The sequence below is a fragment of the Pongo abelii genome, chromosome 5 (assembly GCF_028885655.2).
Source record: "Pongo abelii isolate AG06213 chromosome 5, NHGRI_mPonAbe1-v2.0_pri, whole genome shotgun sequence".
Taxonomy (NCBI): Eukaryota; Metazoa; Chordata; class Mammalia; order Primates; family Hominidae; genus Pongo; species Pongo abelii.
Genome location: NC_071990.2, coordinates 53495624 through 53512366, shown reverse-complemented (window position 1 = coordinate 53512366; position 16743 = coordinate 53495624). Strand labels below are relative to the sequence as shown.

Genomic DNA, 16743 nt, shown 5'->3' with positions numbered 1-16743 from the left:
GTGTCCGGCCTGAGCAGGCACACCATGAATAGATACACAACAATCAGGCAGCTCGGGGATGGAACCTACGGTTCCGTCCTGCTGGGAAGAAGCATTGAGTCTGGGGAGCTGATCGCTATTAAAAAGTAAGTTTGATCCTTCACTCCCATGATAATTTTAACTCTATCCTCACCATTACCCGTCTTTGAAACAGTTCTAAAGGGGAGTGGGTAGGATGCCTGGAGAAGAACCTTAGATAATGATTGCTGTGGGTTAGATGATTATTGACTCTGTAACACTCATGTTAGAGGTCTTGAAAACATTCCACTTCAGATTTACTGCTTTGCACATAGTAAAAGTACTTGTTATCAAAGTATGTTTTCTCTTATTGTGAGGTAGTAACAAGCAGGTTAATAAACATCATTTTACATGAGAGGAAACTGAAACTCTAAGAAATTAGATGACTTCATTTGGGCCATCCACATGCGTATGGTGGTCTGGTGACTGCTGTCTTGTTCCCTCTGCCCCCCCTTGCCCTTCACAACCTGAGTCCAGACACATTGTATTGGTTATCTGTTGTTGTGTAACAATTTACTCTAAGACTTAGTTGTTTAAAACAACACACATTTATTATCTCACAGTTTCTCTGGGTCAGGATTCTGGACACAGCTTAGCTAAGTTCTTTGCCTCAGTATCTCTCATGAGGCTGTAGTCAAGGTGTTGGCCAAGGCTGGGGTCTCATCCAAAGATTGGACTGGGGAAGAATCCACTTCTGAGCTCATTTTGTGATTGTGGGTTGATCTATGGGTTGTTGGCCTGAGGGCGTCAGTTCCCTGCTGGCTGTTGGTGGGAGGCTGCCCTCAGTTCCTTGCCATGTGGACCTCTAAAAAGCAGCTTACAACATGGCAATTTGCTTCATCAAGACTTGGGAGTCAAGAAGGCAATGAGAGACTTGTACTGAGATGGAAGTCATTTCTTGCTTTTATAAATTAATCACAGCAGTGACATCCTTGTCAAATTGCTATATTCTGTTGGTTAGAAGCAAGTCGTTGAAGGAGAGTGGGTTCTAAAAGGCCCTGGGTAGCAGGAGGTGGGAGTCTCTGGGAACCACATTAGAGACTGCCACAACCATCTCTATCCAGTTGCCTTGTCAGCATCTATATTTGAATGCCCTGCAGACATTTCACGTTCAACATGCCCAAAACTACACTCATATTTAGCATATTCTCTCTTAACCCAAATTTGTTTCTTCTTCAGTGTTTCCTATTTCAATAATTGGTACTATACCCTCAAAACCTGGGAGTCCTCCTGCCTTCCCTCCCCATTATGCCTCACCTTTAGTCATCTAGTACTGTCAATTCTATGTAATATTTATGTCATCCACCTACTTCTGTATATTCCCACTGCTAACCTCCATTCAACCCACTACCATTTGCCACCTCCACCGTGAGGTCCTCTGCCACTAGGGCTCCTGGCTTTTTTTCCCCCATTCATATCAGACCAAAGGGGTTATTTTAAACATACAACTTCAATCATCTAAAACTGCTTCACCAAATGTTCTTTGTGTTCCATGAACACATCCCTTGCTCCCACCTAATGTCAATGCAGCTGTAGCTCACAGCTCTATGCCCATGCCAGCACGCCATCCCAAGTGCATGTGGGAGACTTTCAACCAAGGTGCATTCTGTCCAGCTCCTTAAAAGGTCCCCAGCAGGCCTGAGCCAATTGCCAATCCTGTTAGTGGATTACTCATACACCCATTATTGGGTTCCCTACCTCTCTTTTCTCAGTCTCCTGCTCCTTGCCCTGGCTTCCTGGAATCACCTCCCAAATAAACTACCTGCACCCAAGTTCTTGCCCAGGCCCTGCTTTTGGAGGAATCCAAACCAAGACAGTTTCCAATGTCTTCCTGTCAGTTTTAGGATGAAGCCCCAAATGTTTAATGTGACCTACAAATTGCTGCATCATTTGGCTGAGCCACTGCTCCCATCAGGTTCACTTTTATAGGCCCTTTTCCTTTCTTCACAGCACTTGGTACAGAAAATTATTGTCTGCCTTCGTGCCATGATGTCAGTTTCATGAGGGATGTCTTTCTCATCATTGTCTCTCCAGTGCCTGACAAGGCACCTACTGTACCACATAGCAGGGGCTAAATAATATTTGGGGCATGAATAAAGGATTTGATCACTCTACCGGGAGACAGTGTGACAAGGACAGAGTGAGCTGGAGAGATGGAAAGTTTGTTATTGGCCAGCAGTGAGACCTCAGGAAAGTCGTGTACCTTCTCTGTTTCTGTTTCCTCAGCTGTCCTATCTGTTTCACAGGGCTGCTATAAGACAAATGAGACAATGTGATTGAAATGCACTGAAAAATATAACCTTGAAACTTGGATTTCTGATTAACTCTGGAATTTTCTTTTCTCCGTTGAGGCTCTAGACCAGGGGTTGGCAAACTTTCTCTATGAAGGGCCAGGCTGTAAATATTTTAAGCTACACAGGCCATATGGTCTCTTGCAACTACTCAGTTCTGCTGTTGTAGTTTGAAATCAGCCACAGGCAGTATATAAATGAATGAGTATGGTTGTGTTCCAATAAAATTTCACTTATAGAAACTGGAATTTGAATTGCACAAAATTTTTACATCGTGAAATCTTCTTTTGACTTGTCCCCCAATTTAAAAAGGTAAATGCCATTCTTAGCTCATGGACTGTACAGAAACAGATGGTGGTGAAGTTTTGGCCCATGGGTCATAGTTTGCTGACTCCTGCACTAGAGGGTCTAGAACTCTGCTGTCTAGTATGATAGCAAGTAACCATATGTGGCATTTAAATTTAAATTTAATTAAAATTAAAATTGGGTTCCCACATTGCGCTAGCCACATGCCAAAGTGCTCGGTAGCCACATGTGTCTAGTGGCTACCATCCTGGACAGCACAGAACAGTTTCACCAATATAGAAAGTTCTACTGGACAGCTCTGGTCTAAATAGAATAAGCCTGAGCAATTTCCTTCCAAAGCAAGGTTGGTTAGTTAGTGTAGAGCAAGACAGCAGTCCAGGCCTCTTTGGACTGCACCACACCACTGCTACTGGCAAAATCTGTGACTTAGGATTGATTATTGCACTGCCGTTTGAAAATAAATGCTGGTTTGGGATAGTATAATACTGGGTAGAAATTTAAACCCACTTTAAGTACTGTTAATTAGGTTCAGAATGAAAGCATTTTTCTAAAAGCAAAGTTTAACCTATTAATGAGAATAAGTGTGCTGTTTGTTTCTTTCTTCTCTTCTAGAATGAAAAGAAAATTTTACTCCTGGGAGGAATGCATGAACCTTCGGGAGGTTAAGGTATATATTAATATACCAAGGAATAATTTACGGATGATTAAAATAGCTTTGTACATGCTTAGATTTATAGTTGATATAGTCATTTCATTTGAATTTTTTCACTAATGCTGGAAAGGGAGGCAAATGATAACATTACAGCTGAAGCAGAAGATTATGGTATAATTGTATATACTGTTATTAGAAAGCTTTCATCTTTAATGGATCGCGTATATCAATGTATTTCAATATAAAGAAGTTGAATGTGTTGATTTAGTGAATTATTATTGCCTAATTATTTTCTTAATTATTAACATAAAGGAAAATCTACTTTTTGAGTGTTTTTCCTAGACATAATAGCAGTACTTACTTCAGTTTCTTGCTCTAATAATTTGCACTCCACTTTCTGTGAGGAAATTGATTGACCCCCACACCCTTGCACTTACTGAGCCTCACACAGACTTACCAGCATTGGGCCACAGCCTAACCCTGAACACAGAGGGGAGGGAAGGCAGAAGCAGGTAGAAAGGAGGCACCTTACAAGATTCCTCATCCCTTCCTTCTTGCTGAGGTCCTTCTTTTGTGCCATGTCAAGCATTGTGGAGCACCAATCTTTACTTTTATTCAGCCTTCTGACTGGATTCATTATTCTCCTCCTTTCCCCCTGCCCCTTCTTCTATTGATTTTGTTCCAATTTTTCTCTCTGTCAGAGTAGATTGACCACATTGAGTTTTACATGCATAATTCTCTTCCTTGTGCAGTGGAGTGGTGCTTCATCTAATTTTAGTCCTCTCACCCAGCCCTGTTTGAAACACCTAATAGAATATTGAAAAACACCCTTTCTTTTTCTCCAAAGGAGTCCTGTACATGGAAGTGGGGTTACAAGTCTAAAGCAGGGATCGGCAAACGTTTTCTGTAAAGGGCCAGATAGTCAGTCTTTTATGCTTCTAGGACTAAAAGGTCACATTGAAGATGTTATATAGATACATGTGTAACAAGAGCAAAAACAAATTTCCATAAAATTTTTATTTATAAAATATAAAATGTAATAATAATTTAGTACAATTTTCTGTATTAGAGGTCTTCCAGTGAGAAGAATGATATTCTTTTTGAGGGGACAAGTTAGTTTTCCCTATCATCAAACTGATTGCAACTGTTCATATATAAAAGTATTCTTTTTTATCTTTTTTGGGCCGGGTATGGTGGCTCACACCTGTAATCCCAGCACTTTGGGAGGCGAGGCCGGTGGATCACTTGAGGTCAGGAGTTCGAGACCAGCCTGGCCAACATGGTGAAAGCCCTTCTCTACTAAAAATACAAAATTAGCCAGGTGTTGTGGTGGGTGCCTGTAATCCCAGCTACTCAGGAAGCTGAAGCAGGAGAATCGCTGGAACCCGGGAAGTGGAGGTTGCAGTGAGCCGAGATTATGCCACTGCACTCCAACCTGGGTGACAGAGCAAGACTCGGTCTTTAAAAAAACAAAAACAAAAATATTCTTAGCTTGTGGACCACACAGAAACACGTGGTGGGCTGGATTTCACCCATGGGACATGGGATTTCACCCATGGGGCACCCATATGCCAACCTCTGTTCTAGAGAATAAAAGTTCGAGATGATCCAAAAACATCAGATATAAAAAAACAAACATCAGAGATAAAAAACAAAGATAATCCAAGGACATTTTCTCTGTGACATGAAGTTCTGAGAGGTATCCATGGCTTGGATGTTAAACCTTTATTTTTCCATACAGCTAATTGTGTATTAGTTCTAATGCAAAAGAGATTACTCATATATACAGTTTAGAAAAACTGTGGGCACGTAGCGTCTCAGGAAGCAAGTGACTGCCTCGGCAAGATAGTTGAAGAAACTGCTCCTCTAGCTGATGACCACCAGACAACTTCTGCTCTTTTTCCTTGCCTGCACAGATGCCACATTGGCTGCCAAATGGGATCCTCCCCACCCCCACACCCCTGCGCTTGTTGAGCCTCACACAGACTTACCAGCACTGGGCCACAGCCTGACCCTGAACACAGAGGGGAGGGAAGGCAGAAGCAGGTAGAAAGGAGGCACCTTACAAGATTCCTCATCCCTTCCTCCTTGCTGAGGTCCTTCTTTTGTGCCTGCTGACGCAGAAGGGGAAGGGAAAGGAAGGTCACTGAAGGCCTCTTGTCACTATCATTTCTCATGTCCTGCCAGCTGCTTCATTCCAGCAGCAAAGGGAACTGAAGGGAAATCCTGGGTACTCACCACGCCACTGTTCCTTCTTCATTTCCTTTCTACTCGTTGCTGCCTGCCTGTACATTTCCATCTCTGCCCATGAAGACCCTGTGGACTTCAGGGAGATTCTGCACCTGACGGCCATGGCAGGGAGGGGAATCCCTGCTCCCATGATGTCATGCGGGGAATGGCACCTGGTGCTATTTTTCTTAGAAGCATAGTCTTACATGGCACTATGCTGTTCTAGACACCATCTTGAAACCATAGGCTGCCTGTATTCTGCCTACCGTGTTCCTTTGCTGTTTTGGTTTTTTTTAACCATCTTAATTTTTTATGTGTGTAGGTTCTTGCTGCAACAATTTCCCCCTCCTTCCCATATCATTAAACTCTTTTTTTTCCACCTGCTCATTCTTTTTAGTCTATAAATGTGTCCACCATTCTCTCTAACCCAAAAAAGTCCCAAGCCCTTCTCCTTTGAGTTTCTACCTCTTTCCTTTTCTTACATTACCTTCCAAACTTCTTTCTTCAGTGCAGCTTTCCCACATCTCATTTACTTTTCAACCTCATCGAGTCAGGCATCTCTCTCTGCAACTCTACTTAAGGCAGCAGATTCACCAGAACTCAGCAGGTATATACGTGGCATCCAAATGGTTTGCCCCCTGCCCACTTCTCCAGCCAAAGTCTTACAGATGAGTCTCCCTCAGAACCAAACTAGGTTGATTCTCATCCTTTGTCCCCCAGATACAGAGTCCTCCACTCAGTTTGCATGCCTTACCTGCAGTGGGCTTCCCTCCTGACATGCCTGCTCCCTCCCAGCAAGCTCATCCAGGTGTCGCTCTTCCTTCAAATCACATCTCGGTGATGCTCCCACTGACCACTCAGGGTTTGCTGATTACTCCTTGACACATCTCTGATGGTCCTTGTTTCTGTCATTCCTTTGACACTTAACATGATCTTCTTTATTTTATTAGATGTATTTTGTATCCATGTCCTGACTTTCCAATTAGGTTGTTTGCCTCTTAAGAGCAAGCACTGCATCTTAAGCCCCAGGATAGCCTGGGGGCCCAGTACATTGTTGTTGTAATGGTTAGAAAGTGTTGATCTGTCCCTGATGTGGACAACATTGGTAATATCCAACTGAAAGCGTCATCCATGAGGATAAACAGTCCACATTTGGACTGTTGATCGGGCTTAATTTGCTACTTCTGCTTCTCCACTCTGACACAACTGACCTGCCTCTATCTCTGCTTTGGAATCCTTTCCTGAGCCAAAATAAGATGCCTCTTTCTCGAAATACATCTTCATAAAGCCAGTCACTAGACGTCCCCCACACAAAATTAATTCTTTTTATATTAAACTACTATGGACTTTCTTGTTCATGAGCCTCACCTAGAAACAAGAGCTGTGAGCTGCCGTAGAGTTGGGCCAGTAATTCATGGCTCCAAACACACTTCAGGCTAAGAGCTGGAGGCACCCCACTCCTTGCCTAGAATTCTCTCCCAGAAAAGCTTTAAAACCACTTCATTTTCTGCTGAACGCATTTTCCCCAAGGCTGCTCATCCACTAGCTACCTCAGCCATTGCTTGTGATGCATTTTAAGCAAACAGGCATAAAAGATAGTTGCGATCACTGAGAGTTTAGTGAATACTTACAAGTTAAGCAATGTTTATATTTGTTACTCATGGAGAACCAGGAATCCAACCTGACTAAAAGAGGTAATCAGCCCCTTTGGTCCATACTAGAAGGATCTAGCAAAACAATTGGCCAAAACAGCTGAGGATTCCCTGCCAGAGAACTATGTTGGCAGGAACTATTCTTCTGGGGAGGAAGCTCCAGAGAGTCTTATTTTGTTCTCTCTTACTGACCATATTTCCTCTCTCTTGCCAGCTGCTTGAAGTAACTGATCATATTATACATTCCCAAGCTTTGAACCCTGGGTACTTTATCACTGAGTTTTCTTCTAGATGAGGATATTTGTTTTAACACTTTCCTCTTCACATGTTTTCTTAGTTTTATAAAAAGGATGTTCTTTTTAGTGAAATTCAAAGATAACTTGATATTGGACTCCCTTCTCTATGTATGAGGAAAGGGCTATTTTAATTAAAGGACTCATCTCACTGGCCAAAGTGACACTTGGAGGCTCTCATGAAGGAGACAGTAGATCAGATTCTGATTATCCAAACCAACAGTTTTAGGTATGTCTGCTGTACAAGAACAGGGATGCTACTCACTAATACAAAATTGATTTGTTCACTATCAACAGAACTAGCAATGCAAACAGCAAACAGTGTGCACATGGCTATACTCACATGTACGCACATGTCCCAGGAAGCGGAAAGGTACATATGTGTGAAGATGAGTAATCTTCACATATATAAGGCCACACATGATTTTCTGAGCCACCCTCTCATTCCTCATCCACTGCCTGACTTTTTGCCTTTGTTGTTCTTGGAAGCAGAGGGATTTCTCTTGTCTTACTTCAGGGTCCTTCCATCTCCTTCTGGTCCTCTGTAACTCAAACTCACATTGTAAGGAGTGCTCTATGCCTCATGGACATACATGAGTCAGACAAAAGTCAAGAGAAGCAGGCCATCAACCCTTCGTCGTTTTGAACAATTTCCTATTCAGAGTGTCTGCAAACTGTTAGCTGGTGATCTCAGCCCAATGCAGCTGCAAATTCTCCAGTGCTAGAAAAATCTAAGCTTCTTTTATTGATTCCCCTCTGGCTTCTTCCACAGCCTGAATTCCATCATCTGGAGGAGGTGGGCCCAAAATAGCCCTGGTGCTGGGGGCAGCCAGAAATACCAGTTACTGGTCGAATACGTACCTTCTACTCAGTTCATTGAAGTAGTTTTTTTGTGTAAAGTTACTATCAATTTCAGAGATGTACTGTTTATTAAATTGTCAATAAAATATAATTTAGAACATTTCTGTGGTTCTAAAATTAGTTGCTTCTTTCCAAGTATACATAGAATTACTTTTCTTTTTCAACAACAGATTTTCTCTAATATTTGTTTTGTTTTGTGTTTCTTCCTTGCCTTTTAGTCTTTAAAGAAGCTCAACCATGCCAATGTAGTCAAATTAAAAGAAGTTATCAGGGAAAATGATCATCTTTATTTTATCTTCGAGTACATGAAGGAAAATCTTTACCAGCTCATTAAAGAGAGGTACAGTTTGGTCGTCATTATCTTATTATAGCAATAAATAGGCAAAGCAGATGTGTTTTCTTTTTGCTTTTGTGTTTTCTTTCTCTTTCTCTTCTTTTCTTATTGCATTATTCTGATTTTTTCTCCCATCCTTTAACATTCACGTTACTGGGCTTTAATGTTGAAAGCTGCCAGTTAGGTGTGGGGCCCACCCATATTTCTACTTTAGAGGCCCTCTGATAGCTTCAGGGAAGCTGTTCTCAATGCAGTCATTTTCTTATTTTAGAGTTATTCATCCAGGCTGGGCACAGTGGCTGACGCCTGTAATCCCAGCACTTTGGGAGGCCGAGGCGGGCGATCACCTGAGGTCAGGAGTTCATGACCAGCCTGACCAACATGGGGAAACCCTGTCTCTACTAAAAATACAAAATGAGCCGGGCATGGTGGGGCATGCCTGTAATCCCAGTTACTAGGGATACTGAGGCAGGAGAATCACTTAAACATGGGAGGCGGAAGTTGGGGTGAACGGAGATCGCACCATTGCATTCCAGCCTGGTCAACAAGTGTGAAACTCCATCTCAAAAAAAAAGAAGAGTTAGTCATCCAAAGAAGCTCAGACTTAATAGACATTGCAGTTTTCCATTCCCACTAGGACATATGGGCAGAGCAACTAGAAGTCAAGGGTGGACACAGCTTCCTGGATTTTGAGACCTCTGTTGAAAAGTTCTAGGTTTATTTCAGTTCCTCTCTTGCTGCAGTACTCAGGTAATTGCATGCTGGCAAGAGGAGGCTAATAAGAAATTTATCTGCGACGGTAATTTTGAACTTTAAAGGTGAACCGTGTGGAGCCTCTTGGGCACATTTTTTGTGGCAAAATGAATGCCATTCACAGTACTCCTCTGAATGATCTGAGTGAACAAATATCATCTTTATTGACAATGACAGCAGTGTGCTGTGTGTTTTGCCCAGCCAGGAGGAAAATGTTAGCCATTGCATTGCATAAGGGCTTCATCTGGAAGACCTCAAATTTTCCCCACCAAAATTTTTTAAAGTTTTAGTTTGTATCATGGAGAGAGGAGATTTTTTGATATTTATATGCTATGTTGGAGGAAAAACCTTTTTTTTGGCTTACTATCAAATGTTTAATCTTTTTGTTTTTGTAACATGTGAATATATTTGGTGTTTATAAGGTAGCTCCCCTGTATAGACAAATGGTGTTCTTTAGTATTTATTATCAAAGGATCTGGCTTTTGATTTATAACTTTGTTTTCCTCTGCCTCATACAGAAATAAGTTGTTTCCTGAGTCTGCTATAAGGAATATCATGTATCAGATATTACAAGGACTTGCATTTATTCACAAACACGGTAGGTGGTTCGGAGTGTTGTGCTTTTGAAGAGCAGTGAAATGTTGTTATCAAGTAGAAGTTGTAGGAAACATTAATATTTTTTGTAGCTGACTCCCAGAAAAGGTTGAAGAGTTGAGAGGCTGACAACTTTTAAAATATACTAACTTTTATAACTTGATCTCTGAATTTCCCTCATTACTTATTGTATCTGTATGTTTTTATTCTGTAGGCTTTAACATTAAGCTTGTTGGTTATAGATCTAAATGTTATTTCTGACCATTGAGTAGTATGTTAAATGAGAAACCTACAGTTGGAATTCTGAGAAGTTTCATGTATTATGTTTGGTCCACTAACAGTGCTTCACTGTTACTTCTCATTTTTCTAATGTATTTATATTTCAACTTGTTTCAAGCGAGTTTAAAAGTAGTCTTAACAAAATGTATGTGACACAGGAAAATAGTATAAATTAAAAATTAGCAAACTAAGAAAAGAGACAAAGGCAAAACAAGGTGTGGATATAGCCAGAGGTGAGGTTAGTCCTCAAAATGCATGCCAGCAAGTTTTATTTCAGTAGAAGAAGCAGGCTAAGATTTGATTGTGAGCTCGTTGTCAGACCATGCAAAATGTGAAATATTACCAGTTACAACACACATAGGTAAAAAGAGACCAGTTACCCAAGAAAAGCAGAACTATTCTTGATACCAAGACCAGAGAGAAGCTCTTTTCATGGACCCTTTAGAGAGGACGGTATAAAACATGACTTTATCATAAACATAGTGATGGGTTTTAGAGGGCAGTTTTTTGTCATATCCCTCAATGGAGGCCAATTACATCACCTAATCAGAGAAAACATTTCTACGGGGGCCAGTCTACATCTGTTGTAGACAGTTGTTCTACAGATGGTCTGGTTAGACTGGGGAGAAATTTAGAATATCCAAAGGAACGATGACCACATACCATTCTGGAAATCCCCCATCACTGTTTTTCTTAGCTGAGCTTTTGAAAGGTATTCAGCAGCAATGAGTTTGAGGTTCTATTTTCCAGCAACTACCTGGAGTATTGCTGCTTGTTGTTGCTAACTAGACACAGACCCAGCTGGGGTTGGATCAGTACTTCTTGTGAGCACAGAGCCACCAGATGGACGTATGCACAGGTGGGCCAGAAGTCTTCTCAGGAGGTCATTTGAGGTCATTGTAGTATACAGACAGATGGGCCAAGCTGATTTTGCATAGGTAGAAATCCATTTACTCTCAGTCCAAGGATGTTGTTGCCATTGTAAATATTGCACCAACAAATAAGTTTTATTACTCAATAAGGAGACTGGGTGGAAGCCCTTTGAAAATATAGTCAGTTCAGATTTTTAAACTTTTTTTAAGAGAAGGTCTTAATATGCTGCCCAGGCTGGCCTTGGACTCCTGGGCTCTAGCGATCCTCCTGCCTCAGCCTCCTGAGTAGCAAGTTTAGATTTGATGTAAATTAACAGTGAGTAGAAAAGACCTTGTGCTGAAGAAGGTGGCATAGTGCATCTGGGATCATTACCAGCCTGTCCTTTACTTCCGAGGTAGCCCCTTACAATTAGAGACTAAATGAAACATAGACAAACCTAGGCTATCTGCAAATCCTAGTCTGCCTCAGGCACATACTGAGTAATCAGCATGTACTATGCAAGACTGAGTCAAATTGTGAACCAGTTCTAGTCAAAAGTTTCTGGTACAAGTTTTCTCTGATTCCACTGACATTTGCAGAACTAGCACTTGGGCCTTTATTCACAAGAATTCACAAGAGATAGTGTGAATTTGCAAAACATCAAAAACTTCTGGCATGGTATCTTAGGGACAAATAGGAGAAAGGTCACTTATTAGATTAACAGCTCAGGGAAAAAAAATAATGAGAATTCAATGTGATTCTCAAAAGAGATAACACATTTTCAGATAGAGACCAGTCATACTGTCTCAGTTATTCAGGCTGTTTTCTCAGTACTGGGAACTGAGTGGTAGACTTAAACAAAAGTTAATATTCTTTGGTTTTCTCTTCTTTCTCATTTTTGTTGCTATTCTTTAGACCCAGATACTTGTTGCCAGAAAGTAGCCTTCTGTCCAGGCCTCTACCTAATCAAATGTATGCATATATATATATATACACACACACACACACACAAACACATAGACCACACATAAGCACCCCAAGACACATGCAAACATCTACATGTATACATACCCACATGCATATATACCTACATATACATTCATCTTACACACACACACACACACACACACACACACTCATCTGTAGTACATAATTTAGCATCCATATATTACTGTGTCAAAACAGTCTGTTGGAACTCTGCACTGTGTTTCCCTCCATGCACTAGACACTCAGACCACAAGGTACCAGGGAAGGCTCAGTTTATGGAGAAGGTCGGACCTCAGCTTTTATAACCTCAACACCATTGCCATTACCAGAGATTCTTGTTGACACTTTTCCTCAGCAATTAAGTGTCCAGTTCCAGTTTGAGCTTAACATTTTATCTGTTACCTTATTTCCTTGCCAATTTATCAGGTAGAATGAATAGGTGTTATCTAGTCTTTACAAAAAAGAGGAAACTAAGGTTCAGAGAGGTTCAAAAACCTGTGAAAGGTCCCATTGCAATAAAGTGGTTGAGTGGAGATTAGTTCAGACAGCCTATGCCTGTTTGCCATGCTTGATTAGAAAAACCTGCCTGTGCTCAGTGAGAACAAGAGAATAAGAGGTGAAGAAAATAATAACCATTGTAAGTGGTATAGAGACTAATTTCAGTTTCGCTCTGTCACCCAGGCTGGAGTGCAGTCACGCAATCTCGGCTCACTGCAACCTCCACCTCCCAGGTTCTAGCGATTCTCATGCCTCAGCCACCTGAGTAGCTAGGACTACAAGTGCATGCCACCACGCCCGGCTAATTTTTTTTTTTTTTTTTTTTTTTGAGATGGAGTCTCGCTCTGTCTCCCAGGCTGGAGTGCAGTGGCACAATCTCGGCTTACTGCAAGTTCTGCCTCCCGGGTTCACGCCAGCCTGGTCTCGAACTCCTGCTGTCAAGTGATCTACCCATCTTGGCCTCCCAAAGTGCCAGGATTACAGGAGTGAGCCACTGCACCCAGCCCCTATCCCATTTTCACTGATAAATGATTTTTAGAAACTGTCTAATGGTTTTTGTATGGTATTGACTTTGGTTAAGTGCACGTGTACTTCTATATTCCTTTCCTTCAGCAATGGAAAAAAAGCACTTAAAGCACTTCAAAGATAAGTCATGTGAATTTCAGGCTTTTCTCTGGTAGCCCATTCTCACTGTGAGGAGGTGCATTCTGACCCTGGGGAGTAGACTCCTCTGAGAGGGGAGAACAGTGCTGCAGGTAGTTGCTATGGCCATACTTCATGTCACTGAGTATTTCCTTCCTACAGGGAATGAAGACACAGCTCTACTTGGTGCTGATTGAGCAATGCCAAAGCATATGTCCTTTGCAGGAATTAAATAATTAATGCAAATGGTCTGTTTCAACTCTGACTTGACCTTACAGATATCCAGGTCACACTTATCCATGCCAGAAATAGAAATGCATTGGGCAGTCTGAAGGACAATGTTTTGCACCAAGAGATGGTTCTCTGCCTCTGTGTTTCCTCACTGTCTTCCTGTGCATGACCTTGAGACAGTCCATTGCCTTTCTATGCATTGTTGTCCTTGTAGCCTTCTTGATAAAAACATTGTAGGTTTGAATTTAATAATATCTGGGAAATTAAAGTTTTCACAGCAGGAAAGTGTCCTGTATAAATTCATAGTGTTTGAAGATTCTCTGGTTATTTCCATATATTCATATCTGATTCATCAATAACAAAATGTGGTAGAGGGGAGAAAGCCTTCTTTGTGGCTTGATGTTTTCCTTGCCCAAGGGTTATTAATGAAAAAGTAAGCACACACATTTTCTGCCAGGATGAAAGAAAATCCCTCTGTTATTCAGCTGGCATATAGGAGTGAAATTAAATTGAAGGTCTGTTCCTGTCTTCTGGAAGTCAAACAGTTTTGAACAGGAAGGTTCTTATCATAATAGCACTTTGCTGTTGTGTGATCTCTGAATGACCCCAACTAAAAGGGTTTCCATTGTGAATCAGAAGCCCAAAGGAAGAAGTAGGCTTATTGTTATAGGTCACATTGCACATATCAGCAGAACTGGAACCCTGGTATGAATCAGAGTTTTAGTACCACCTCCTCACTGATGGAGCACGTCAGATGTAATTCTTATTAGCAAAAAATGGAGCCATGTCTGCCTCCCTACTTTAACAGGTTGTGGGAGAGTAAAATGAGAGAATGTGTTAATAGTAGTACGTTAATGACCAGCTCTTGCAAGGTATTAATGTGCAAGCACTGCTCAAAAAGCTTTATAGGCTGGGCGCAGTGGCTCATGCCTGTAATCCCAGCACTTTGGGAAGCCGAGGTGGACGGATCATCTGAGGTCAGGAGTTCGAGATCAGCCTGACCAACATGATGAAACCCTGTCTCTACTAAAAATACAAAAATTAGCTGGTCATAATCCCAGCTACTTGGGAGGCTGAGGCAGGAGAATAGCTTGAACCCAGGAGGCAAAAGTTGCAGTGAGCCGAGATGGCACCACTGTACTCCAGCCTGGGTGACAGAGCGAGACTCTGTCTCAAAACAAACAAACAAAAAAAACAAAAACAAACAAAAGCTTTACAAATATAACACATTTAATCCTGCAGAACAACCCTATTAGGTAGATGCTATTATTTCCCCTTTTTACAGATAAGAAAACTAAGGCACAGGAAGGATAAGTACTTTTCAGCCAGTGAGTAACAGAATTATGATTTGAAATCAGGCTACTTGGCTGGTCTGCATACCTACCCACTATGTGGCATTGCCGCTCATAAGGAAATAGTAATGTCATGTTAAAATAGACATGAAAAGTACCTGTATATGACATAAGGATCTTATACTTTTAATTACCAGGAATAGATCTCATGCGTATAAGGCTAATAACAGCGCATTGCTATATTATTCAGTACTTAACAGAGGGCTAGACAGTCTACAGATATATTCACAATTTGTTATAAAGGCTTCTACTTGAAGTCAGTATAACAAATACAGCATATGTCAACTGACAGATACAGTTTTTCATCAGTCATTTTTATAGTCTGTTAGCAATTAATTTTCTTTCCCAGCCATTTTCCCTTGCTTGTTTTCAGCCTGAAGTAGAGCCCATAAAAAGAGAAGCTGCTTAAAGGGATATGTGGGGGAATCGGAATCTTCCTTCCCCCATTTCATTAGTGTGCATGTCCTCTGTGGAAGTATGATTAAAGAGGAGTTAGCAGTGAGGGAGAGGATAAAGCTTGGCTGATGGGAGGAGTGGCCAGTGTTTACAGGAGCATGACTACGGTGGAAACAAAGAACGAGGTATGGAGTGTGAGCACGATACTTGCATCTGAGTATGAATTGATGATAGGAAGAACTGAGCAGAGAGAAGACACAAGTTTGTTGTGGTGGGTGTTCTAGATGATGCCAGAGGGAGTTGCCATACGGGGTAGGGGCTGCAGAACAGAGGACTCATTATAAGGGAACTGCCACGTAAGTTTGGAAATAATAATTACCCCAACTAAATGAGAAAAAGGGAGTCTGTGAGGGGAAACAGCATTAATCTAGACTTGAGAGGATCAAAACAACAAATCAAGATTTAGCTATATGGGCCGGGCACAGTGGCTCATGCCTGTAATCCTAGCACGTTGGGAGGCTGAGACGGGTGGATCACTTGAGGCCAGGAGTTGGAGACCAGCCTGACCAACATGGTGAAATCCTGTCTTTACTAAAAATACAAAAATTAGCCGGGCATGGTGGTGCAGGCCTGTAATCCCGGCTACTTGGGAGCCTGAGGCATGAGAATTGCTTGAACCCGGGAGGTGGAGGTTGCATTGAGCTGAGATGGCGCCACTTCACTCCAGCCTGGGCGACCAGCAAGACTCTGTCTTGCAAAAAAAAAAAGATTTAGCTATATGGATTGAAAGGGAGAGTAGAGCTGGACACTATAATAGCTATGACACATTTCTTGGTGGAATTGGGAGTAATTCATCTACCGCCCCCTGCCACTATGACTCAGTTTTCCCATCTGTTCAGTAAGAAAATGATGCCTGCCATTCCTTTTTTTCACTGGAATGTTTTGAACGCTCTGAGTTTTTAGGAAGACAAACCATGGTCTCACAATTCATCTATTTTCAGAGGTCGCAGGTGCATTGACAAAAGATCACTGTAATCACTGCTTGTATCCTTACACATTCTTAAGCCAATTCCAAAATGGAAACACACAATCAGGCCTTCTGCAAGCTGGAGGGTGCTCTGAAGAACAGAGGGTCCAAACACAATGACTCAGTTATACTAAGTCTTAGAGATGTCACCCACTGTGGTGGGCATGAATAAATCTTTATTTAATTAGGCTGATCATAAGCATCCAAATGTGTCCATATCAGAAATCTTTTCTTTCGTTTTAAAGGCCATTCTTGACTGATACTGAATGCTCTTTGCATCTGTTGAGTTGACAACCTCAAGTTTGGTTCTTATGTATAATTTTGGTTTATTTTACTATTAAGTTCACTAGGATATTTCAAGGAACTATATGAGGAAGGCCATTAGGTATGTACCAGTACAATGTCAGGATAAAGAATGAGCAGTGGAATATATATTCATAAATATTTCACAATATAC

The 16743-nt window shown here is 41.5% G+C and overlaps 1 protein-coding gene across 1 annotated transcript in view; it reads left to right on the top strand.

Moving 5' to 3' along the window:
• The first annotated feature begins 1 nt into the window (after nt 1).
• CILK1 (ciliogenesis associated kinase 1) overlaps nt 2–16743 on the top strand; it is a 39546-nt gene continuing 22804 nt past the window's right edge. The window contains exons 1-4 of the mRNA XM_002817010.5: nt 2–125; nt 3267–3321; nt 8560–8681; nt 9947–10026. Coding sequence (XP_002817056.3) covers nt 25–125; nt 3267–3321; nt 8560–8681; nt 9947–10026 — 358 coding nt within the window. The 5' untranslated portion in view covers nt 2–24. The remainder of the gene's footprint in view (nt 126–3266; nt 3322–8559; nt 8682–9946; nt 10027–16743) is intronic.